Here is a 24,255-nt window from a genome sequence, read left to right on the forward strand (position 1 = left end):
AATAAGGCATATGAAGAGATAGTGTGGTCAGCACTATGCCAAGCCGCCTTTACTTTCCCTAACAACATGAGTTAGGTACCCATCAGAGTTGGGTGGACTCAGGGATAGTCTACTGACTTGAACCCGGATTCTAACTTGAGACTTATGGGTCAGCCGCTCTCTACCGCTAGACCACTCCATCGCATTTGTTATTATTTGTGAAAAAATTAGCTTGAACAAGTACTGTGATAGAACTTCAACAAAAAATGTTGCCATTAAAACCTACTGCTGGTGGGTTAGGTTTAGATGTCTTACCTAATCCTCATGGCTCACTGCAGAGCATAAAGCACCAGCAAAACTCAGCCATACCTCCCTGTCCTGGTTGAGCCACACTGCAGAATTTACAAAATTGAACTTTTAAATGTAAAAACACCTTGTGTTTTTTCACCATTTTTATAGTCAATTATCAATGTATTTAGTACACAGCAACAAACAGGTAGTTTTTATAAAATCTTTAATACTTTTTTCTTTTATACAAAAAATACATTTTTAATTTCAAAGTGAATCTAATAATATCAATGAAAATACATCCTCTCAAACATTAAATAAATGTATAAAATTAAAAAAAGGATTCCAAAAAGAGATGAACAATGTCCTGCATTTAGCACAATAATAAATGTATACTGTTAGTTTTAGTTAATACAAAAAAAAACAGAAACAACCGACTTTGATGAAAAGTTTTCACTAGTCAGTTTTGCCATTTAGAAGAATGAGCATCCTTTTTATATTCACTATTCCACAAGTTACAAATACAAGATAATAAATAAATATGTCAGTAATTCATATAAAAAATGAAGTCTTTGGCTTAGTAACAGGTGGTATTGGTAAAATGGTCCCTTAAATGAATACAGAGACATATTTGTTGTAAATTATATTGCACCTATGTTATAATTATAATACAGTAACTCGTTGCAGTTTAAAATGTTCAGTTACTGAACAAAAAAAAAACTGTTCCTACAACAAGGATGTAGCTGGATCCTCGTGGTGACACAGCACTAACACTTCGTTAAATTTATCAAGCAGTGTCACCAACTGTGACCTGTGCAAGTTTTCATAGAACATCATCTCCTCCAAGTGGTGCTTGCCATTGAAGTATGGGAAAAGTTTAGCAAATAAATTCAGGTCTTCAGGATTCTTTGCAGCTTGACACTTAAAGATGGCGGCTTTCATCTCAGGCTTCAACTCATTCAGCAGTGAATCCTGAAGAAAAGTGTCAAAACAAAGAATCCTAATTAAAAATCTAATTATATTTGAAATCCTAATTAAAAATCTAATTATATTTGAAAACATACCGTAATTTTAATTTAAAAGTATCTCAATGTTTTTTTTTCCCAAAATTTTCCTATAAATTTGCATTGTTCATTCTTAAAAGTGAAAATATTATCTATTTTGATATGGAGGCCACTTGTGTTTGTTGGGAAATGAGGATCAGCAAGGAGCCATTTTATAAAATTGTTTTCAAACAAATATTAAAGCGACCATATTTTTAAATGTGTTTCTTAAAATTGTGAAAACTACATTCTTTGTAACTTTTTCTCCACTAATTTACCAAGCAACAATTTTTTTACCAAAGAAGAAAAGCAGCAGTTATTCAAAGTGCCGCAGGTTGCAGATCATTTTAAAAATAAAACTATAAAGTTTTAAGAAATATATTTTTTCCACCCAGTTTTCAACCATTGTATTAAATATTTGGCAATTTTTCCCCTCTTTTGAATACAAACCAATTTTTAAAACTAAATTTCTGCTAATTAAAAAGTTGTTGAGACATACATACAAATAATTAATAAAATGCTATCCTAACCCTAAATGTGGCTGTTACTGTTACCCTAACACTAATCCTATCCGTTACACTAACAGCAATACTAACAAATAAGCTTTGATATGATGCTGTATTCACATGCATCAGATGAGAAGAAATATGAAAAGAATAATTTTATACAAATAATTCGAGTAATGAATTATCACTAATTAGCAGCAACAAACAAAACAACATTAAGTATTCACTCACAGGTATTCTCCATTGTGTCTTCATATCCTCTGGCACAATGGACCCATCGCTGTTGGCTTCTTGTGAAGGTGACTTGGAGAGCAGGTTGGTGTACTGGCCACCACTCTCTTCACTGTTAACACTAGCAATGTCAGACATGCTGGTGGCCCGGTCTAGGGTGGATGTGCTTGGGTCTTCCAAGAGGACGGAGAGATAAGACTCCTCCACTACCTGGTTCATTAAGGACCCACAAAGAGAAAAGTTGTCTAGTTATTATCATTCATATGACTATTTATATGATTTACTTTACTACTTTATGTGATTATTTTAATAATGTCGGTTTATCACAATATTATTTTTTTTAATTTTAATATTATTTCATTTTTTTAAAATTACTTCTCTATTATGTCTTATTTTTTTAATGTTATTTCGTCATTTTACCTTTTTATTATTTTAGTATATTATTTTTTTACTTTAAAATTGTATTACATTTTGCCTTTTTATTATTTTAGTATATTTTATTTTACTTTAAAATTGTATTACATTTTGATTTATTTAAAAGTGCTGAAAAGTAAATGACCATTTATAAATAATTTCTTTAATTTTTGTTAGAATCCCCATTACCATCATTATGATTACGTATCCATAAATATTTTAAAACATCTCAACTATGTTATAAAACAAAATGAAAAATCAAAATCTAAACCAAAAACAGGTATCTTTCAAATGATAGTAACAGATATATTTTTTTTAGTTACAGTACTTAATAGTGTACCCACCTGGACACTGGAAGTAGATGAGTATGTGGAAGACATGGTCGAGTGACTAGCATTGAATGATGTAGGGAATTCTTTTTTCCTGGCGGGCAACAAGTTAACATAGGTGTGTACCTGGTTCAGAACATGGTGTTGTAGCATCCACACAACTACCTGGAACATAAACACAATTTTATATAAGTAAGAAGAATTTCTGTTATTTCATTTCATCACAAAATCTTGTTTCAGTCTACACAAAGCCAGATCCTTAACACATCCAAAAACTGTGTGAAATATTTTGAGGGAAGGGATAATTTAGGCCTATCAAAAAGTTAACGAATCTTTAGCTTACTTGTAATTTTTATTGTATTTTATACAAATTGTTCTGTTCTTAATGTACACCTATATAGCTATGGGCAGATCTCAAGAGATCACCAAACCCCAAAAATATATTTATATTTAGCCAGCCCCCCCCCCCCCCCCCCAACCACCACCAATAAAACTTAGAGGCTAGATCCAACTTTAATTTTATATTAAGTACAATTCTTAACAATTTGACTATTAAAAATCTTCACTTAATAACTTTAATATACACAAAGGTACAAAACAAACTTAAACTGGGGGGGGGGGGGGGGGGGGAAGGTGGTCAAACATACAATTACAAGTAGTTAGAAAACCTGGTCAGTGTTTCTTTCAGACTTATTTCTCCTGGGGCGCACTTGATATTGGGGGGGGGGGGGGGGGGGGGGGCACAGAGCACCCCAAAGAGATGCCTGGAAGAAACCCTGAACCTGGTGTGTGATGTGTGCACCATACCTGGTTTATTTTATCAAAATATCTGGGATTCAAATTAGCCATCATGTCTTTGCCATCTAACATATCAGAAGGAAAAGAATATTTAAAGATCTCTTTTTGAAGCTGTAATCCTGGAAAGCACATTGAAAATTCTTGACTCAGCCTGGAGTTTAACTGAGAAAAAATTACATGGTTAAAATTTGTATGTATCTGGTAGGAATGATTATGGTTATGTAGCTAATAACTGATTAATTCATGTATTTAAGTTTTTCAAATGGGCTGTACTCACAGAGATATCTGCTGCAGAAGATATTACGTATCGATTAAACTGGCACAGTGGATAGATTAGCATGGCAAATCCCCAGTAAATCATGTGACAAACTAGTTGATAGATCTAAAAAAGATTAAAGTTCAAAATGAGCAACAATATATTTTTTCAAACTTTTTTTTCAAATTTCAGGTATTAAACATTAGTTATGCTATTCAATAAGCACATTTGTGAGTTGATGTCCCTGCTTACAATACAAAAATTCCAAAATTAACATTAAACCTAGTACTTCTACCAGTTTAAAAGTTTAAGACTAATATTAGCTACCAAAATAAGGGTATGACTAGCTAATGAAACCAAAACAACTGTTGTGCTAAAATGTGACCTGTGTAATGCTCAGATCTGTCTCCAGCGCCAGAGTCTTTAAATTCTTGACAGGTGTAGTTAATTTGATAAGCCTAACTAACGACGGTGAGCCATCTAGTGGAAGAAAATTCAGCAACTCTTTCTCTGATTTTATCAGCAGTATGCCATGGTACGGTCGTACATATGACAAGCACCTAGAAAATATTGAGCTGATAATTATCTGAATATAATTAATTATGTGAGATTATATCTGTTGGGGGTGGAGGTAAAGACAAATAGGATTTATTGGGTATGGAAGAAAAAATATTTGGGTTTTCGCTCTGCCATTATGGGTGCAATAGAGATCAACCCAAAAAAAAAGCAGCTAGCAATTTAACTGCGATCATCATGTATAAATCATCATGTATAAATGAGTTGTAAATTATTACAGAAAAGGAACTAATTATTTTTTAAAACTGTATAAATAGAATTTTCAAGTTAAATCTGTCTTTATATTACCACTAGTTGAATATTTAATAAAAGCAATACAAAATGAAAGACATACTTATCACCTTCAGTAGAACTGTTTATATAATAATTTGACATACCTGTAAATAGCCTCCAATTGTATAGTTCTACCCGGATTTAGCATTGCATGAATTTTGTGTGGGAGGCAGAAATTGATTTCTACCCACTGGTTCATAAAGAAGAGTGCCTGGCCACTGCTCTCCAGACTGTCAAAAACAGATTTCAACTCTTTAGCCAAGCTGCTGTGATGAATGATCTGTTTCAGAGGCGAGACCATGTCATCATCACCGGTCACTGATGCCTCATCAAATGCTGACATCATTATCTGGGAATTATGATACAGAGTTACAAGGATGTTGACATTTATAACAAACAGCAAAATGTCAAATGAATAGCAAATGAAGAAAAAAAATAGCGTTAATAATTTTTTTTTACTTATTTTGTCTGGTATTTTGTTATTACTATTAAGTCGAATTGATTTCTTATTTATACTGAATTTATGATTTACTTAAAATACTTGAATTAATATAACCTCTGCTATCTTATTTTACTGAATTAGTTAAATTAGATTAAAAACTAGAGTAAATTAAACCTTTGCTTCCTTGGTCAAGTACTGACATCTCTTCTCCTCGTGAGCTATAGCTACAGCCATCTGTTGCGTCAGCTCCTGGTAACAGCTGATCACAGACTCTGACACGCCAGCCCTCAGAACAAACACAACATTGACGGACAGGATATTGTGTTGTCTTGATGTGGAGCTCATGGAATTCTGCAGGTTGGTGTCTCTAGTCAGGTGAAGTAAAGAGATTGGATACCCAACAAACCTCACATCGTCTATTTCAACGCTGAATTTTTTGCCACATAGATCAGACTTTACAAATAAGAAATTGGCTATAGTTTGGTTTGAAAATCCTGTAAAGACACCATCTTTGATGTAAGATGTGAACACTTTGCTCTTTTTACCATCCTGGAGATTCTCCGTTATTTTAATGGCGTAAGGGTTTTTCCCGATGACCCTTTTTGATTTGTTTGCATGCCTTGGCTCCTGCGTGTATGGGTACCTGAACAACAGCCTGTTACCTCGAGTTCCAGATGTTATAAGAATAACAGCAACAGGACTCAGGTCATTCAGCATTGTTTTTCTCTACAAAAATTTCTGTTGGAATGAAAATCAGTTAACAGGATTTCAGTAATAACCAATATAATTCATGTGTCCTGAGCCAAACTGGAAAAGATTATGCTAATTAATCTGTTAATGTTATAAAAACAGATAATTACAAAAAAGCAAATTATTATTATTAGCAAGTTTAGTTTATTCCCCTACCTACTATTTTTGCTAACACTACCCTAAAGGTAATAAAAAATACAAACACACACAAAAACTACAACAATCTACTAGATCTATATGAAATGTTGAAACAGACAGAATACCAGATTAATATTAGGGAAATTTGTGTTAGTAATTTAATCAGATACCAATGACAAACTCATTTTTGAAAAGTCCATTGTCAGACCATACAATTAACATTTTTATTAGGATTAGCCTTTGTTGCTAATTATCTTATATTCAAAGTTATAGAATAAATTATTTCACAATATTTGTGAATGGTGAAAATTTTGGTTAATATGTTATCAAGGCTAAAACAGGAAGGAGCTTCAACAATCTTGTTAGTTGTTTAAATTATTGTTTTGAGTTTATATTTATTTAATACAATGCAACAAGCCCGCCTGCTGGTTGTCATCAAGCCAGAGGATTGTTCCGCCAGGAATTCAATAGGGTGTGATTCAAAGTATTATCCTATTATAATATTATTTTACTACCATAGATTACTAATATTATTTAATATTATAAATAATAATGTCTAAATACTAATAGGCCTATATTAATAATAATAAATTATTATTTGAAAACGTCAAATTTTTAAATTAAATTTAAATAAATTTTTGTTTGACTTGGTCTTGTAAAACACAGTAAAACTACAAAAAAAAAAGTGAAACTACAAAAAATTCGAGTTTAGACTCAAGATCCACACTAGAAAATGAGCAGTCTTACACAACAAATCAAATAGATCTAATCTAGTTCTAATCACTAGATTCTCTAAGATTTTCTAGATCATCAAATCAGTAATCTTAGATGACTTAGATTAGAATTAGATTACAAATCTATGTTATGTATTTTATTGTATAACATAGATTCTCGTGGCTTAAATCTAGATTTATACGTTAGTTACAGTCTGTTGCAGTACAAAACAGAAATTTGCTGTGTCCATGCACTGCATTTTCATTTCGTTTTTGTTTAAGATCCAGATTTTTGCCGAAATGAATGGTAACTAGATCTAGGCCCAGTATATTAAATTTAGAGCGACACAGAATAAAACTGGAATTGCATATAGAAATCTAATCTAGACCTATCTTTAAAATTTATTACTATAAATATTTACACTCTTTGTACTAAAAACATATAAAACAGAGGGGAAAATCACCAAATAATAATTTGAATTTGATTTAATATCAAAATGGGTGTTTCTATATTACATATCTTTATTTGATGGGAATGGGAAATGCCTAACCTAACTTAACTTTTTTTTCTGTCTCGCTGATAGATAGTGAAGTCCCTAGATATAGATCTAGATTCTATATCTAACCGTACTTTTGCAAGTCAACAAAATTTAGCAGAATGTTGATATTTGACATTAATAAAATGCATTATCACAGCACACATCAATACATCTATTTTTAGATGATTAGTTATTGCTATTTTTGACATTTGTAAATGTGATTCAGTAGCCTAGGTCTATCGTATTGCACATTGTTTACGAAATTATCAGAGCAATGTTAAAAGCAGGCTACCGACTCGTAATCTTATTACTTGTAGAAAGATAAGGCTATTTATTTTAAGTGTAGATCTAGATGTAGATAAATCATAAGAAGAAATTACATCAGTTCCAAGTTTCATTTGAAGACTTTGAAGATTGATTCATTATTAATTAAAGTAAAGCGTAGTCTGATCTTTTCGATTTTAGTAATTGACTGGATGAATTTACTGCTTAAGTAGTTTCATTTAAAATAAACGTGGCGATATTGCAGTGTAGGAAACATCAAGGAACTAGACCCCTAGATCTATATCATAGGAAAATGGAAATTCGTACCAATGACGAAACAACGAATGTAAAAACCAATGACAATAAATTTGAGTTAACAAAGCTATCAAAACGTCTAGCCTATTTGTTGCGCTATGGTGCACGTAAAGAAGGGTTAGATGTAGATGATAATGGTAAGTAATTAGCATCGCTTTATTTAAATTAATTATTTTGCTCTCATTTTTTACTTCCCCTGGTTAGAGTAGCTGCCCTTTCTAACTAAATGTTTATTTTCATTTTTTGTGATTTAATTTTTTTTTTAAATATGAAGATATATTTTACATCTCATATGTGCTTTGAGGCTATTTAAATTCATGCCAAGGCTGCTCAGTTATTACATAATCTGTTTCATGAAATCTTTTATTAAGCACTGTTTAACAGTCTAATTTAACTAATTATTATTATCAAATTATGCATTAATTCAGTTAGATTAAGAATCGTTAAACCATTTAAAAAAAAAATTATTCAGTTTTGATCCAAATTTATTTTTAGGTTATGTACATCTGGATGATTTGCTGAAAACCAATTTAATGCTTGACTACTCGAGAGAAGATGTTTTAGACAGTGTCAAAACTTCTGTGTCTTATCGCAAAGTCAAGAGATATGACTTGAGAGAAACAGATGGTAAAATATACATCAGGGCTGCCTATTTAAGGAATTTTGAAAAAGTAATTTATTTATTTTTTTTAAGACAAGAAACTTTTTAGCTGGAAGTTTATACAATGGCTCTTTATATATAAAGGTTTTCAACTCCTGAATAAGGTTATCTTTAATAATTTTTTTAAAAAGTGAATAATCTTTCAAAAATGAATTGTTTTAATAATTATTACACAATTTTAAAAAAATTATTAAATAAATTTAGAATAAAAATGCCCATTGTAACACAGTAGGTTAATAGATTCTCTCCATGTTAACAGAATCCATGTCACACAGGCTGTAATGTTCACACACTGTTAGAGACGTCCATGAATTATATCATAAGTAATCTGGATTATTATGACCTGCAGGATTTCCCCGATGAGAATATCATAAGGTAAACATTACAGATCTGATTAGTTTATTCAAAATAGCTTGTCAGAGTCACTTGAAAACTTACTTGAATGAAAATCTGTTAGTCTTACTTTTAAGTGGCTGATAAAGTAGTTATCCTGTTTTTGTGACCTCAGCATATGAAAGAATAGTTTGCGGTCAGCACTTTGCCCAACCGCTTTACTTTCCCTAACATAGGTGAGGTACCCATCATAGCTTGGTGGACTCAAGGATGTTCTACTGGGATTATTTTTTTGTAGACTTGTTAATTTCTTATTTGATGCCCATCCAGTTTACCTTACAGATTCCATAAATCTTGTGCCCGATTAACACATTTTTAAAAGTGTTTTAAAATAACTTTTTTTTGTAAAAATTATGAATAATTAAAACTATCTGGAGTTAAGTCATTTTTTAAATTATTATTACGTTTATATATAAAAATTTATTTTAAAGAGACATGATTCGTCGATTAAAAAGACAAAAGAAACTAAGCAATAAAGCTTTGATGACTCTTCTGGTACCAACTGTAACAAGGCTTGATCTTGAAGGAGTTTACCTGACCAAGAACACACTAAGGATGATATGGACACAGTGTCCTAACCTGGTGGCGGTCAGCCTAAAAGATTGTGGTTACATCATAACAGACTCAGTACTGAATCAATTTACTACAGTAAGTTGAGTAAGGATCTTTAGGGTTGGCTATTGCTAGATATTAATGCTGCATATCTAGCTTAGTTTTTTATGTTAATCAATCAAATTAATTGGCTGCAACTTGTAAAAAAAAAAGAAATAACCTGTTGCTAACTGAAATACATTGTCTTAAACAAATAATAATGGTAAACAAATATTGTTTATTGAATAGTTCATTTTTACAATTTATACACATTAATTAAATAATTTATATAATAAATCTAAAAAATATATAACCTTTACATTGTATACTTAGTACCAAATAATTAATAAGGCAACTAAGAATATCAATTAACATTTTTAACTTATGAATGCCCTTTTAATTGTTACAGAATCTTCCAAAGTTAGAGCGCCTTAACTTATGTTCCTGTAATCATCTGACAGCTAAGTGTCTGAGTATTTTAAACAAGACATTAAAACATCTCAAAGTGCTTCATATAGCAACAGTTCCCTCCCTTACATACAAGGCAGTGCTGGATTTTATTCTTGCAGGCACAGAGTTAAATTTCCTTGATGTTTATTTCTTAAAAACAACAGAAACTGAGTATAAAACTTTAACCAAGCTGGCTCAAGATCGTGGATTAAATCTTATACTAAGGGAACCTAAAGGCCACAATTCGGAAAAAGATGATTTGGAAGAGGTTGAGGAACCTGATGAAGATTGTGATGAATTTGACTAAAAAATAACGATATTATGATGAATGCTCAAATTATGTATTATAATTATACATTTTATTTATTATTTATACACATTAAAATTTTATTCTGAATTTTACAACATTTGATTTTGTGATGGTGTTAAAAAATGAGCACACAACATCACAAACTAGATAAAATGTATTGCACATTGGATAATGCTAAAATTTGCAAAACAATTAATTTAGCTAAAAATGGAACTAAATGCTACTTCACCAGACATGAATACAAACATCTTTAACAATTAAATACTGCAGCAATAATTATTATAAATTAGAAATGGGTGGAATTATTTACACAATTTACTTAAAATTTTATTTTCAATATTTAAATACATTATCTACAGATTTCAGAAAATATCTGAAATTACAAAGACAAAGTAAAATAAAATTATAATTAAAGTAAAAGAAAAATGAAGCTTCAGGTTAACAAAATACGACAGCTTCAAATCATCTCTTTGAACACATTCGGCTAATATATGTTGCAATAATATGAGAATAGTATCTACTTGCAGACATTCAGAGCCCAAAACTACCTTCTTGATACAAACTGAACTTTCTTGCCTGTTTTACTGGCTTTGATATTTTATAATCTGTTTTTTTTGGTTAAGTAAAAAAACTTGAGTTTTAATGATCAAAGAGACAGAAAATTTAAAAACATGTCAGCAAAAATTTGATATTTAATGTTTGTATTTTTTATTGATAGTTTGTACGAAATCTTATACAGGAACACAAAAACGATACAACTTTCTGTTTTCTGAGTAGATTTTCTATTTTAACGACTTAATAAAAAAAATTTTGATGAAAGGATACATTATTTTGTTCTTCCAACCATGTCAGCAGAACCAACAGATGATCATATGTTTTCAATGTTTTTGCTGAGCCAATCAGAATTAGCTTGTGCTTAGCTCGAGTTATAGCAACATTGAGTCGACGAACGTCTTTTAAAAGTTCACCAGCCTAGAAAATATTTCAATATAAAGAAGTTGTGAGTTGTTTTTTTTTTTAAAAAGGTCACATACATAAATTTTTTATTAAAAATACTTTAGTGAAACAAGTTGATAATACTTGCGATAAAAATCTTATAGTTTTAACTTAAGGACTCACATTTTCGGTCTGAGTACGGACAAATGAAACAATAATAACACTTTTATCTCGGCCTTGGTACTGATCCACAGTATTCACTTCAGCATCCATTAATTGTGGGTCTGTCTGAACTTTAAACTGCAATAGGTTGACCTGTGACCTGTATGGAGATATCACTCCAACAGAGTCCAACTTTACACTAGCCTGTTTCAAAAAGAGTAGTTTTAAATCAACAGGTAAGGTGTCATTCTTTACTATTAATAAGTGACATGTTATTGGGTTTGATCCTAAAGAAGGGGCCCTTACTAAAATTAATAATATTAAACTAACTCTATTTTCTGCATGGGTCATTAATCAATTGCATAGCAGACAAACAAACAAAAAATTGAGTTTTTAAATCTCATTCCATATTAAAACAGTATAAAAATTATGTTTCAATCTTTCTAAAATATTTGTTCTCTAGTATTTTTATATTGCACATGTGTGCTCTGGAAGCTCGTCTTAGTGACAATATATGTAAAAATGTACATTGATTTCACAAAAAAGTGGACTTCCTGCGTTTGTCTTCTATTCAATTGATATATGAATGTCATTTGGATTTCTCGTACCTTAACATTAGATTTAGCAATCTTACAGTTTGAAATTCAAAGTATACACACAAAGAAAATCAATACATCATGAAATATTTTAGAACTCTTATTGTTCGCACTTACCTGTGAAAGATTTTGTAAAAGAGACAACACCAAGTCTGCTTCAAAAGTGTTTACAAATCCTTTACCATCAGAAAACTCCTGCGATTCATTCTAAAATACATCATAGAAGTGAAAAATAGATAATGCCCACAGCTAAAAAAATGTTGAAGAATTTTCATACTTTATAATAATAATTAAATATTTACTTTTAAACATATTCTAATCCAATAATGTATTTTTAGTAAAATGTATTAAAATTTTACACTATCTTTGAATTTCAACAATTATTATACTTACTGAAGTAACATCCAGAAAAACTACAGATCTCTCTAACTTTGGATCTAACACTTCCTTCACCCAAGATGGGCAGGACTAGAGAATTTCAAACAAAATAAACATCTCATTATGCAATTTAAATATACATGGTAAAAATCGAATCCAAATACTTGTATGATGTTAATTATTTAATTAATTACTGTTAATTAATTACCCTGAATGTGATACTTGAAAAAGTTAATGTAAACAAACCAGGTTTTTGTGTTTGATGTATTAAATATTTACCTGAATAGAATTTAAGTCAAGCTGTATACACTGTTCTGATACAATTTCATTCCCACACTGCAGCTGTCCTTGATAAACTAGCTTGTTACTTGCTTCCATAATGCATCTGTATTTTTTTTTTAATTTAATGAGTAATCTTTTTTTTTAATTATTTGATGCAGTTAAATTCAATTGGCATATCTTTTTCTCACAAAAAGCACCCATATAGTTAAAAAAGAATTTCTAACCTCAGTAAAAAATAATTTAATATGAGACAAAACTCTACACATGTATTGAATAATTTTAAAATGGCCGCCCTCATTCAAAATTAAAAACCCCACCTGTTCATTCTGTATTGTAGGCATAAGTTGTATGTGGCCCCACAGCCATCCAGTCTGGCAAACATGCTCTCATCCATGCCCAGTTGTCTGTAGACAAATCAAAGAAATAGATTATGTGTTTACAATGATTTATACATCATTTAATTGAGCTAATATTTTGTGTCACGATTTTTAGAAAATTAAAGCTGTGTTGTATCAGAAAGCTTTCTCTGAAAAATGATTTACCACAATGACTGAAAATAAGAGTTTGATAATGTTGAATTAATTAAAACTAAGTTTGTTATGAATAGGCTATTTGGAAATCAGTAAAGAATCTGTATGAAACGATATATTATGACTAAATGCAGTGAAGATAAAAATAATTTAACATCTTTGTATGTTAAGTTAAATATTATATAAACAGTCTATTGAAAATCAGTAAACAGTCTGTTTTAAATGATATATTATAATGATTGAATGCAGATAAGAACCTTGCATCTTTACTCTTTACTACAGGTGGCAACTGTTTGGGATCTCCCACCAAAACAAACTTCTTACAGTGGTAGAGTGGACCAAGACAAGCAGGCTGAAGCACCTGAGATGCCTCGTCCACTATACAAACATCAAAACTTCTTTGCTTGAAGATTGCGTGATTAATGCCCAAACAACTTGTTGCGACTATATCCTGTGGGTGAGAGGGGCAGATGGAATCATGTTCTACTGATCCAAAAATAATTTTTTTAAAAAGAATTCAACAATGATATTTGTAAAATTAACAATCCAAATTTTATTTTATCCTTATAAAATTAGATAAATTATTTTAAAAATTAAGTGTTTTATAAATTAAACAAAAAATTAGCTCACAAATGAATCATAAAATTCTTTTAACTTCTGCACAGAGTTGATACTAGGGTCGGATGTTAAAATTTCTGCACAGTGAGGTAATATAGAAGGATGGATGCGGCCTCTTCGTCCCAATCTCAAAAATCGTACATCATCCTAAAAATAAGCAACAAGTACTACCTTGAACACAATAAAATAAGTATTAAATAATCAGTACTGTTAAAAAAAATATTGAAAGTACACTTTTTTCGTTTTGTTTAAATTACTGATAAAAATCTGTAAGATGAGACAGCACATGAAATGTCTTACCTCTTTCAACTTCATTAAAATGTTATCTACAGCGGAATGTGTGTAGCTGGTGAGGAGTACAGAGAGCCCAAGTTGTTGTAAAATTTTTACCAAAGCAACAATTGTTGAGGTTTTTCCTGTACAAAAATTTTATAATGTCATGTATGGAACTTCTTTTTTTTAACTTACTTATGTATGGAACAAAAAAAAAAAAAAAAACACCTACAGAAATAAAAAATGTTTTTAAAATTTTACCTGAAAACAAAATTGAGGTCAATGCTACTGGTTAAAACATGTTCTCTAACCTGTTCCAGGAAAACCTTTAATTAAAATGTAATCTTTGGCCATCAGTACTTTCAATATGGCAGCCTTCTGTGGTTTGTTTAATTTCTTGAAAACTGGCTTGACTACAGAAAATATAATTTTCATGACAGTTAAGTAAACAGTTTATTCAGTTAAAAAATAAATGTAACAAGAAATCAATGGTTAAAATGTCAACACTTACCTTTCTCAACCCAAGACTTTGAAATTTTGAGATCAAATTGAGGTTTGCTCTTCATAATAATTAGCTCTCTTAATCTTTTTCTAAACAAAAACGAAAAAAAAAAAAACCTGATTACATTGCATGCCAACACTAGAAAAATGATTTTTTTCCAAAAGTAAACACCACACACAAAACTGATAAAGAGAACTAAAGATTTAAAAAAATAGATGAAATACTACTTTGAAAAAAAAAAAAAAAATATGACTTACGATCTGGGTGAAGGTTCCATGAGTTTAGAAAGGTTTGTATACAAATATTCTGCGGCACTGAAACTGTCATTTCTATCCAGTCTAAATTTTATATCAGCAAAAGAGGTTGTGTCATGCAGGTAGTCCCTAAAAAAAACCCACAAATACAATTTTAACAAGGAATGGTGTATCTAATATCTATTCAATTGATGGAACCACCGCTTTTAATAGATATATGTGACTATAACCATGTTTTTTTTTACCATAAATAAGTGCCATATAGCAGTTAACCAAGATGTTTTCTAGCAAACTCAACAATGGGCTAGTTTATCTAAATTAAATTATTTATTTTTTTACAAAACAGTCATGTTTTTAATTTTTTTTTTCAAAAAGACACTTAGCAATAAATAAAGATTATATAAAATTTTGGGATCAGTCCATTCTTTCGAAACAAGGGCTTAGAATTTGAAAGGCTTGTTTCAATTGTATACATTTTTACCTGTCGACAATAACTTCCACTAGACACTGGGACACCTTGCGAATGAACCCAGTAGCCAGAGCAATGAACCGACCATCTTCAGAGCTTATCACAACCATCTCTCCTGTATTCAAACCTACTGTATTGAGTGGTGGACCTGAGGCACTACATGAGAAAATTTAACAATGAGAGAATAAAAAAATCAGAAATCACAAACTTCATAACAGATTTTTTTGTTATGGAATGTTTTATTAAGACCCATGTTTTGTTTTGTCTTAAAAACATTGGTAAGTTGAAAATACAACAGGCTACACTATGGCTTATTACCGCAAACACTGTCCACCAATGATTATGCAAAAGATCATCCAAGCAAGAAGAAACAGATATTGTTTTTATTTCCTTCCATTCAAATGTTATGTATTAATAGGGAGTAGTCAGTTGTGCCTGTTATGTTCAGCTTTATTGCACTTCAATGAGGTAAGAACCTAGGCGATTTTCTACTTATTTTTGCCAAGTCATTTTTGTATTAAATCTTCAAAAGTACACTAACATCCACCGTAGCATTTAGTAACTGTATACTACTTGAGCAGAATGTCAAAAGATTTTATTATAAAATAATCTCCAAATATAAACCATTTTGTGAAAAGACTATCTATATTTACAGTTACATTCAATAAATGTAACACTGTACAGTACCTATTATCTCTCTTGAAAGTAAGAGAACATCCTTTCCCTTCATTAAAACTTTGTGACTCTGCAATACCCAGCTCAGAATGTGAGATAATTAAATTGCTCAAACAGTCTCCTGCCTTTTCTCTGTTGGAAAAAATATTACAGATCATGACCCAAAAGTAAACATTAAAACCTACAACTTAGATAAATAAATGTGTGTATTTATTCAAACTAAGAATAAAAGAATTGTAACATTTCATGTGATTAGAAACATGTGTAGGTTACTGAACCTTTCAATGCTTGACATTGACCAAATTTTTCTAAGATCTTTCTTGGTTGACTCCATGTCTAAACACAGGATCCAAAATTTGAAGTAGTCCAGGTCTTCTTGTGTGAGGTGGGCTAAGGTTTCTGGGACAAGTGTGGTCATAGCATGATCAACAGGTAAGCTTCGGCTCTCCACTGACCTAATGAGTTACAAACTAAAAAGTTACAAAAACACATTCTTGGTAACTAAATAATCTTTTGATGGAATGCAATTATCTTCAATATTGTTTAAATTTTAAACAATTATTTAGATTAATTGATAGCTGACAGTATACAATTATAAAAATCTAGCTATGTAATATTTTTATTCTGGTTTCAGACTTCTTAGATAAACAATTTTTTTCCCCCAATCTTTCTTCACTTTCACTTGGCGTAAATCCCCTAGATTAAAAAAAAAAGGTATTTTAGATATTTTTTTTAGATAAAAACTTTTTACCTCTGGTAAATGCTGCAGTTGAGTAAGTGAGGACAATTACAACAGACTTTTTGTCTGTTGATTGGTTCTGGCATCTGACCAAGACTAAACTGAACCTCATTTTCTGGAGAGTTAGTCTGCTGTACTTGTTGAGTAAGGTAATGCACCATCTGGTTTCTTAACTGAATAAGACCTGTAAAAGGCACAATCTTTATATTTTTTGAGAAAAACAAATTATATTTATATACAGACTTATTAAATTAATGAATCCAAATATAAAATGAATGGGATTTTAGACAGTTCTCGAATGCAAACTTACACCATTATCAACTTCTATTTGCGCTCAAGACACATAGAACAGACGAAGTAGAGTTCATCTATTTCAATGACCGCAGCATATGATGGATTGGGTGTTAAGCACTATTCCGTGCCGCCTTTGTTTCTCTAACATGATTCAGGTACCCCTCACAGTTAAGTGAACTCAGGGACATCCTACAGACTACAGCCTCATTACTTTCAGGTAGTAGCTAAAAGCTCTACCATTCAACCATGTCGCTCTCTAAATTACACCTTAATGTGCTTTAAAAAACATTCTTTTGACAACCATGATACATTTGAAAATGAGAATGTCATGTAATTTTACAGAGGAGACTACTGGGGGAAACTTTTTACATGTTTTCTAACAACATTAAATCACTGTGGTCAGGCTTTTTTATTTTTATGTTCTAAAGCTCTGCTGTTTCATTAATAAGAAATAAATATATTTAAGAATTAAAAAATCATTAATTAATGTTTACATTTATCTGAATGGATTAAGTTATTGTTTGAAATGAAAACAAGAAACCCACCACTTTTACTTTCTGGTTTTGCGGGAACACTTTCCATCTGTCCAGTTTTGAGATACAGCAATAATCCTTCCTCTGGGTCTTCTCTGCGGTCCGAGTACATCATCGAATAAAGAGTCACCTGATTCAAAATATTAAAACCTAGTCAAAGCAAAATTCGTATACCATACATATTGTTTGCTTTTTTATTTTGCAGCTAATTTTTACTAGTCCAGATCAATTGATATTATTTTACCTGTCCTTTGTGTTCAGCTGAAAAGCTGGCTTTTCCAGTTTTCAGTTCAAGGGGGACAACTTTAACTTGTTCATTTTTAAAACTTGACTTTTTGAGCTATTTTGAATAGAATAAAAATAAGTTCATCTATTTTTTAAAATAACAACACATAATATTTTCACAATAATCTGAAATTTAAAATCAATGAAGATATTAACAACAGAAAACCAAATTTTAAATTTCACCTTTACTTTCACTGTCATGTCAATTTTGCCTTTAATTCCAAACCTGGAACGTAAATTGTTGTTGAGGGGTTTAAACAAAAGAAAAATAATTATTAAAAAATGTAGGCTTATCTCTTAACTTTCTTAATATAATATATAAAGAAAAGAAAAATTACTTCATCTAATATATTCATAATTTAATTTTTTTTTTACATGTTACAAAACTACCTGGGCGACCATATATTTTCTTCTATGTCATGGATTTCTGTAACAATAACATCTGACCTATATTTTTTAAAAACATGGATTATGTTATAATGATGATTTTGAGTAGCAATTTAAGATGGTTACAATTTACAGTCATTGTATATGAATTTATTGTTATAAAGTACACTTTTTGGTCTATTAAGTGAGTGATAATCTAATTCTGTTTTATATTCCCTAGCCATAAATAAAAAACAACTCCTGTGTCCGGCCAACTATATTTTAAAAACAAATTATGCACACAAAAAAGACACATGATGAGGCTAGAACCAAAATGAAAAGAGAAAAATTCTAATACCATGTATATTAAAGACAATTTTTAAAAATGTAAATACACAAACATTTTCTTACTTCTTTCCCCCAGACCACAGAGTGTGTTTCTTCAACCAATCAAAAATGGAAGGAATGTAGTTCTTGATTTCTTCTAGAACTACCTTTTCTTCAACATTGTTGTCATACCTAATGAGAAAAAAGTTATCACTAAACCTTATGTTAAGCCAGAAAATATATTTAAAAAAATATAGTCTATTTATTTCACGATCTTTTAAATTTAACAATTGTAGCTTAAACCCTTTTTATGGAATGGTGTGGTTTGGTGGTTGAGCACATGACTACAAATGCAAATGTCTGAAGTTCAGTTCCTGGTCTAGTCCAAAAGTCCAAACCAAATTACGAACTCGAGAGCTAGCAGCCCAACACTTTACTACACCCTAAGTGAGTATATGTAAATATAAAGCAACCACCACTGTTAGTTGCATGGCATCTAAAAAACAAGCATGCACATATGGGCTGAAAATCAAAGGGATATTAAGCCAATAACCAACACATTTTCTGACTTACATTTCATGCAAAAATTTGTTTGACATCAGTAGAGATTTAGCAAGTTCAAGGACATCTACATCAGTTCTTATTCTCTCTTTCATTATTCTTTGAAAAAGGCTATGTATAATACTGCCATAGAGCATCTGTATGTTTCCCTTGTCAATCCCCTAGGTATGGAAGAATTTTTTAAAAAATATAAGTATTCAGAAAGAGATGAAAAAAATAATATTTAAAGTGCAGTAAAAAAATTGTAAATACTGACCTTAAATTTCTCATTTAAAACAGATCTGGAAAAAAAAAGTTTGATCTGAATAACATGAAATACTTTTTATCACAAACTAAGAAAATGAATAAATTCATGTTAAACTTCACCCACCTTACATTCTACTTAAACTCTTGTTTTGCTGATTTGAGAAAATAATTATCTGCTTTTTTACCTTTGAGCAGAGACAGAAATTCCAATTAACTAATTGATTCAACGACAAAACATATAAAGACAAAATATCGAACACAAGAGGAATTAAAAAACTTACTTCCTTGCACAAAATACAGATGATACGACAAGTGTACCAGATAAGAGAACATCAGGATTTACAATAAGGAGGCCATTTTTATCATCAATAACACAAGTGCCACTGTTAAATTCTCCTATGATGTTCACAATATCTGTTTTAGTTACATGTACATCCAACCTGAAGGGGGATTTTCAAAGGGGGGCAATTTTAAAAAAATGTAAGTCATTTATTTAGATAATTACAAAAGCTACTAAAAAAAAGTATTTCATTTACCCTAAAATAATAAATAGAATAAATTCCTTTCATTTAAGGTTAAAAGTATTTGTATAATTCCAAGGCTTAAAAATTATAAAGAAAATGAGCACTTCTTTTGGTGGACTTACCAAAAACCTTTCAAAATGCATTTGGATTGTTGCCCATTTTTTGAAGACAGTAGTATCAAATGAAGCTCACTGTTACTGTAACAAGTATGCAATAATTACCACTAACTGGATTAAATGATTAAAAGATGAATAGATAATTATAACATCAGACACTAATAATTTCACACCTAGTTAAATTAAATGTTCAAGGTTAAAAAAATAAAGTACCCATTCCAAACAACATCTAAAATTGTGAATCTTTGCCACAAATCAATGAACTTGAATTCCTTCACAGATCTAAAAAAAACGTTTTAACATTGAAGAAAACTTTAGCTTTGAGTTGACTCATTATTTTTATTACTTATGAAAGAAGAAAATATGCGAAGTTATACTAAATAGTCTATTAAAAAAAAAACAACAGTCTATACAATATTGATAAAAATGTTGAGATAAAAGTAATTTAAATTAATAAATAAATTTAATAAAATGGGACTTACTCCTTATGCATCTCCTTGTTCAGTTCTTCTCCAAAGCTGTCAGACATTTTGATACACATGGAAGAAGACAATACTTCTGTTAATCGACTGTCTGTCAAGTCTTCAATAATCTCTAATACCTCCTCTGAGTCTTCAATCACAATAGGTTCACCAGAATTCCCATCACCAACAGACATTTTATCTCTGGTTGTTAAGCTATTTTCCTGAGGTAAAGATGGATTGTCTTTTGTTGTGAAATCAAAATCTTCATTCTCTATAATTTCTTCATCTATTTCTTTTCCAAATAATTTATTCAACATTTCATCTTCACATTGCATGGGTTTACTAGCATTACCAGAAAGCATTTTTTTGTTGAATATAGGTTTGGGTCTGTTTTCTAAATCAGCAGTCCTGTTTGACCTGTGGTTGACTGGTATGGGTTTTGTAGTTTTTGTCTCAGACTGCTGAACAGGCGGGTCCAGCTTGCACAATAAATCAGCTAACAAGTCATCATCGGCAAGTGTGACAGATTTTGCACTACTGGTCGAGTCATTTTTTTCTTTATAACCAAATGCATAGGCTCTTTGTTTAGTGAATTTGCTACATTTGTCTTTAGTTTCAAATGTTTCTGACACGACTTTGTCCCCATCAAGGTATAAAGATTTCTTGGCTTTATGTACAAGATCAGCTGCTGAGGTCTCAGGCGAATTCAAGACATTGTTAACGCCGGCTAATGGTAGGCGCTTCGAGCATGGAGACAATCCAGTCTTTGCTTGTCTTTTGATAGTTAACTTTGAGCCAGGGTAAATTTTTACTGGTGTTGTATCTGACTTTTTATTTGTTTCCTCACTTTTGCTAGCACAACTGAACATATCATTGGTAAAATGTTTTAGCAACCTTTCATTCAACCATTTACTTTCAGCAATTTCCTCTTCCTTGGAATCTGCACTTTCCAAAGCATTTATCAGCTTTGACTTGAATCTACCCCCATCTTTGTTCTCCACTGGTTTGGTTTTAGAAGTATCAGACTCATCTGTATTACATTCAAACTTAAACGGCTGAAAATTACTTTCTTGTTTCTGTTTATCCCCAACCATTTCTACCCCTATGAAACTCTGTGAAGCAGTAAAACTGTCATCAAAAAGCACCTGAGTTTCTGGAATGCTAAAATTGTTCTGTTTACCAGTGTCACAAATTGCGCCAGTTTGAAATGTGCTACTATTATTACTAACAGCTTCAGCAACACATGCGTTTGTTGTCGTGTTGTAAGTTTCATTACAACAACTAGAGAGTGGTTCATTTGTTTTGTTAGGGCTGACTTTGTTAAAGCTGATACTAACAGCGCCTTGAATTTTCCTACACTTTTTCCCCACAAGAGTTCTTAAATGAGCTGGCTTTAGCCCTGGTTGGACACTAACCAAATCAGGGGAACTAAGAAAACTTCTGGTGTAAGCATTCTTTTTTTTGTTTCTAAATGAAGCATCTTTCATAACTCTTTCTGCATCTGGAGTTTCACAAATAATATCTGGACTACTTTCAACTTCAGAATATGGCCTTGCTTTTAATGGATTAGCTTTTGTTGGAGTTTGAAAAGATTCTCCACTGAGAATGTCAATTTTTTCTGTTGCTGTGATTGATGTAATGCTTTTATTAGATGAGCTTTGCAAAGTAGATGAGTGATTAGAAGCATGGGTATCCTCAGTCAATAACATTTTATCTTTGATATCATTAGAGTTTTCTGAATTGAGATCACTGTCTTCATCATCAATATTAATGACCAAACTATTATCCTCTACGTGGCTTTTTACAGAATGTTTTCCGTGAGAGCCTCCTTGATTTAGTCTATCTGCACATTTATTTGACAATGATGCTTTAGTTGGTTTTTTTTCAGGCAATGAAGAAACATTTGTAAACAGCTTACTGTCACAAGTCTTAGCAGGTTTATTCTAAGAAGAAAAAAAATTAAATATTGAAAACATTTTCATTAATAGCTATGATTTTTAAAAGGACAATTGTCAAAACATTTTTTGCTTGTTTTAAGCATAAAAAACCAACCTCAAAGAAAAAAGAAATTTTAGTCTGCTTCTCATCAACCTGAAATAATTTTTAAAATACAAATATTAGAATCCCTAGGCATATGTAGATAATTAAAGAAGCAGGAAATATTTCATGTCAAAGCTTGATCACAACAGATTAATGATTACAACTTTATTGTTCAACAAAGTTACTTTGCTATAGACTATACTCAATCTAATCATTTGGTAAACACATCAGATCCCTACTATAATAAAGCTAATAGGCATTGACTTAATACTATTGTGACAACAAAGGTTATTTGTATTTACTACACCTTTGGCTTCTCTTTTTTCTTCAGTGACTTTACCATTTTAAGTGTTGTACTGTGAATAAAAATAAAAGTGATTAAATGATAATACTACACATACTTTAGTAGCATCAACTTATCCAAATAAAAGTTTTTTTTCAGTGTTCAATGAAGCTATTTAAAGCTTGAGTGGACAATTCTAGAAATTGTGTGTGAATAATGATGTCCTTACACTTTGGATAAATAATTATTATTAGGCCTATGCCTATACTTTTATGGGCCTATAATATAATAATAAGGGGAAGGGCTATAGTAGAAATAGCCTAGTTGGTATATATTAATTTAATATAGTTATAGATTCTAGGCCTAGTAGGCCCTATATAAATATAGTATAAAGTATAGGCCTAATATACTATTTTTTCAGTATATAGTATATACTAGACTTATATACTAGATCTAGTTATTAGTAGAAAAGTAGATCTATTCTATACTGACAAATTTTAATATATTTATATAATTAATTTGTGATAGGCTAATTAGTAATTAGTCGGCAATTTGCCAATTAGGGCCTAATTTTTTTTTTTTAAAGAGCCCCAAGGAGACTAATGAAAAAAAGATATTCATCAACAGAATGATGAATGTCAATGGACAATGAGAATGTTGGCAGTCATCACGCCCCGGATACTTTTTTTATTTATTTTGTTTTCACTTATCTAGATATCTAGTCTACTACTAACTAGTACTAAGACTGTCTACTAAGACTCTAAGGACTAAGAGTGACTAAGACAAGACTAAGAAATACTACCACTAAGTCTTCACTCTTAGAATAATTTATTAATTAATAATTAGAATTAGAAAGATCAAAGAAGTAAGAAGTGAAAACAAAATAAATATAAATTTATGATTTAAACTATAGCTGACACTAAAGCCAGAAATTCTTTGTTTACACCCTAACCCCCTTTGTTAAAGACAAGTTAAGAGCATTCTTAAAATGTTAATGAACTATTTTAATTAATAATTATGATAATCTGGTAGTTAAAGTAATAACTAATATTCTAATAACATGACTGAGAATGTGATGTGTCGTTACTGTTAGTATACAATTATAGTTCGCGCGATTATGTCCAGAAAGCTTTTTCGATTATTAGGCTAAATCAGGGTAAACCTAAGATCAGCCAGGTGACCAAATTACTAAATTATTGAAAATAATAGAATATCCATATCCCATTTTATAATTAGTGTGAGTTTATTTTTAACATATTATTAAAATATAGGTCTAGACTGGGATCTTTGTGTTTTACATAATGCATCATATTAAATTTTTACGCAATATAATAATATATCGTTTAAAAACTAAATCTTGGCCTAAATTAAAAATAGATAACGGCAACAATCAACAGCTTTTTTATTTATAGTAACATTTTCGGAAATTATCTTGTCTTAATTTAGGCTAATCAACAACAATAAAAAAATTATATGCATTAATTTTTAAATTTAAACATTTAGTTATAGGTCTACATTTTTAAAACTATTACAATAAAATTTG

At 30.7% G+C, this 24,255-nt stretch overlaps 3 protein-coding genes across 4 annotated transcripts; 1 reads left to right on the plus strand and 2 right to left on the minus strand.

Annotated features, from left to right (window-relative positions):
• Nucleotides 1–540: 540 nt before the first annotated feature.
• LOC131955734 (GATOR complex protein NPRL3) lies at nucleotides 541–6,921 on the minus strand. The gene is made up of 9 exons (XM_059319961.1): nucleotides 6,771–6,921; nucleotides 5,310–5,873; nucleotides 4,798–5,042; nucleotides 4,230–4,404; nucleotides 3,866–3,970; nucleotides 3,598–3,750; nucleotides 2,806–2,955; nucleotides 2,048–2,257; nucleotides 541–1,239 (listed from the first exon to the last, which is right to left on the minus strand). Exons 2-9 carry the CDS (start codon nucleotides 5,850–5,852, stop codon nucleotides 994–996), a joined length of 1,827 nt encoding a protein of 608 aa, XP_059175944.1. The 5' UTR covers nucleotides 5,853–5,873; nucleotides 6,771–6,921; the 3' UTR covers nucleotides 541–993.
• Nucleotides 6,922–7,293: 372 nt separating this feature from the next.
• On the plus strand, nucleotides 7,294–10,423 carry LOC131955735 (uncharacterized). Of its 2 annotated transcripts, XM_059319964.1 has the most exons (6): nucleotides 7,294–7,709; nucleotides 7,805–7,991; nucleotides 8,350–8,525; nucleotides 8,775–8,890; nucleotides 9,340–9,556; nucleotides 9,909–10,423. In XM_059319964.1, the coding sequence occupies exons 2-6, from the start codon at nucleotides 7,853–7,855 to the stop codon at nucleotides 10,254–10,256; spliced, it is 996 nt and encodes a 331-aa protein (XP_059175947.1). In that variant the 5' UTR covers nucleotides 7,294–7,709; nucleotides 7,805–7,852; the 3' UTR covers nucleotides 10,257–10,423. The 2 variants fall into 2 exon arrangements, with proteins under 2 accessions (XP_059175947.1, XP_059175945.1); XM_059319962.1 differs by having other exon boundaries at nucleotides 7,295–7,991; nucleotides 9,909–10,422.
• A 296-nt stretch (nucleotides 10,424–10,719) lies between these two features.
• LOC131955745 (DNA replication ATP-dependent helicase/nuclease DNA2) lies at nucleotides 10,720–23,832 on the minus strand. The gene is made up of 31 exons (XM_059319983.1): nucleotides 23,773–23,832; nucleotides 22,737–22,785; nucleotides 22,442–22,480; nucleotides 20,408–22,332; nucleotides 20,139–20,207; nucleotides 19,932–20,006; nucleotides 19,567–19,725; nucleotides 19,296–19,320; nucleotides 19,052–19,200; nucleotides 18,563–18,670; nucleotides 18,176–18,232; nucleotides 17,952–18,011; nucleotides 17,745–17,826; nucleotides 17,513–17,630; nucleotides 16,686–16,857; nucleotides 16,213–16,389; nucleotides 15,947–16,066; nucleotides 15,272–15,415; nucleotides 14,794–14,919; nucleotides 14,546–14,625; nucleotides 14,346–14,447; nucleotides 14,062–14,177; nucleotides 13,774–13,908; nucleotides 13,401–13,594; nucleotides 12,931–13,017; nucleotides 12,611–12,716; nucleotides 12,347–12,421; nucleotides 12,071–12,160; nucleotides 11,379–11,561; nucleotides 11,085–11,231; nucleotides 10,720–10,864 (listed from the first exon to the last, which is right to left on the minus strand). The coding sequence occupies exons 2-31, from the start codon at nucleotides 22,770–22,772 to the stop codon at nucleotides 10,841–10,843; spliced, it is 4,980 nt and encodes a 1,659-aa protein (XP_059175966.1). The 5' UTR covers nucleotides 22,773–22,785; nucleotides 23,773–23,832; the 3' UTR covers nucleotides 10,720–10,840.
• Nucleotides 23,833–24,255: the final 423 nt, after the last annotated feature.

Source organism: Physella acuta, unplaced genomic scaffold, assembly GCF_028476545.2.
Source record: "Physella acuta isolate Inbredline_101_S28 unplaced genomic scaffold, ASM2847654v3 ptg001099l, whole genome shotgun sequence".
NCBI lineage: Eukaryota > Metazoa > Mollusca > Gastropoda > Physidae > Physella > Physella acuta.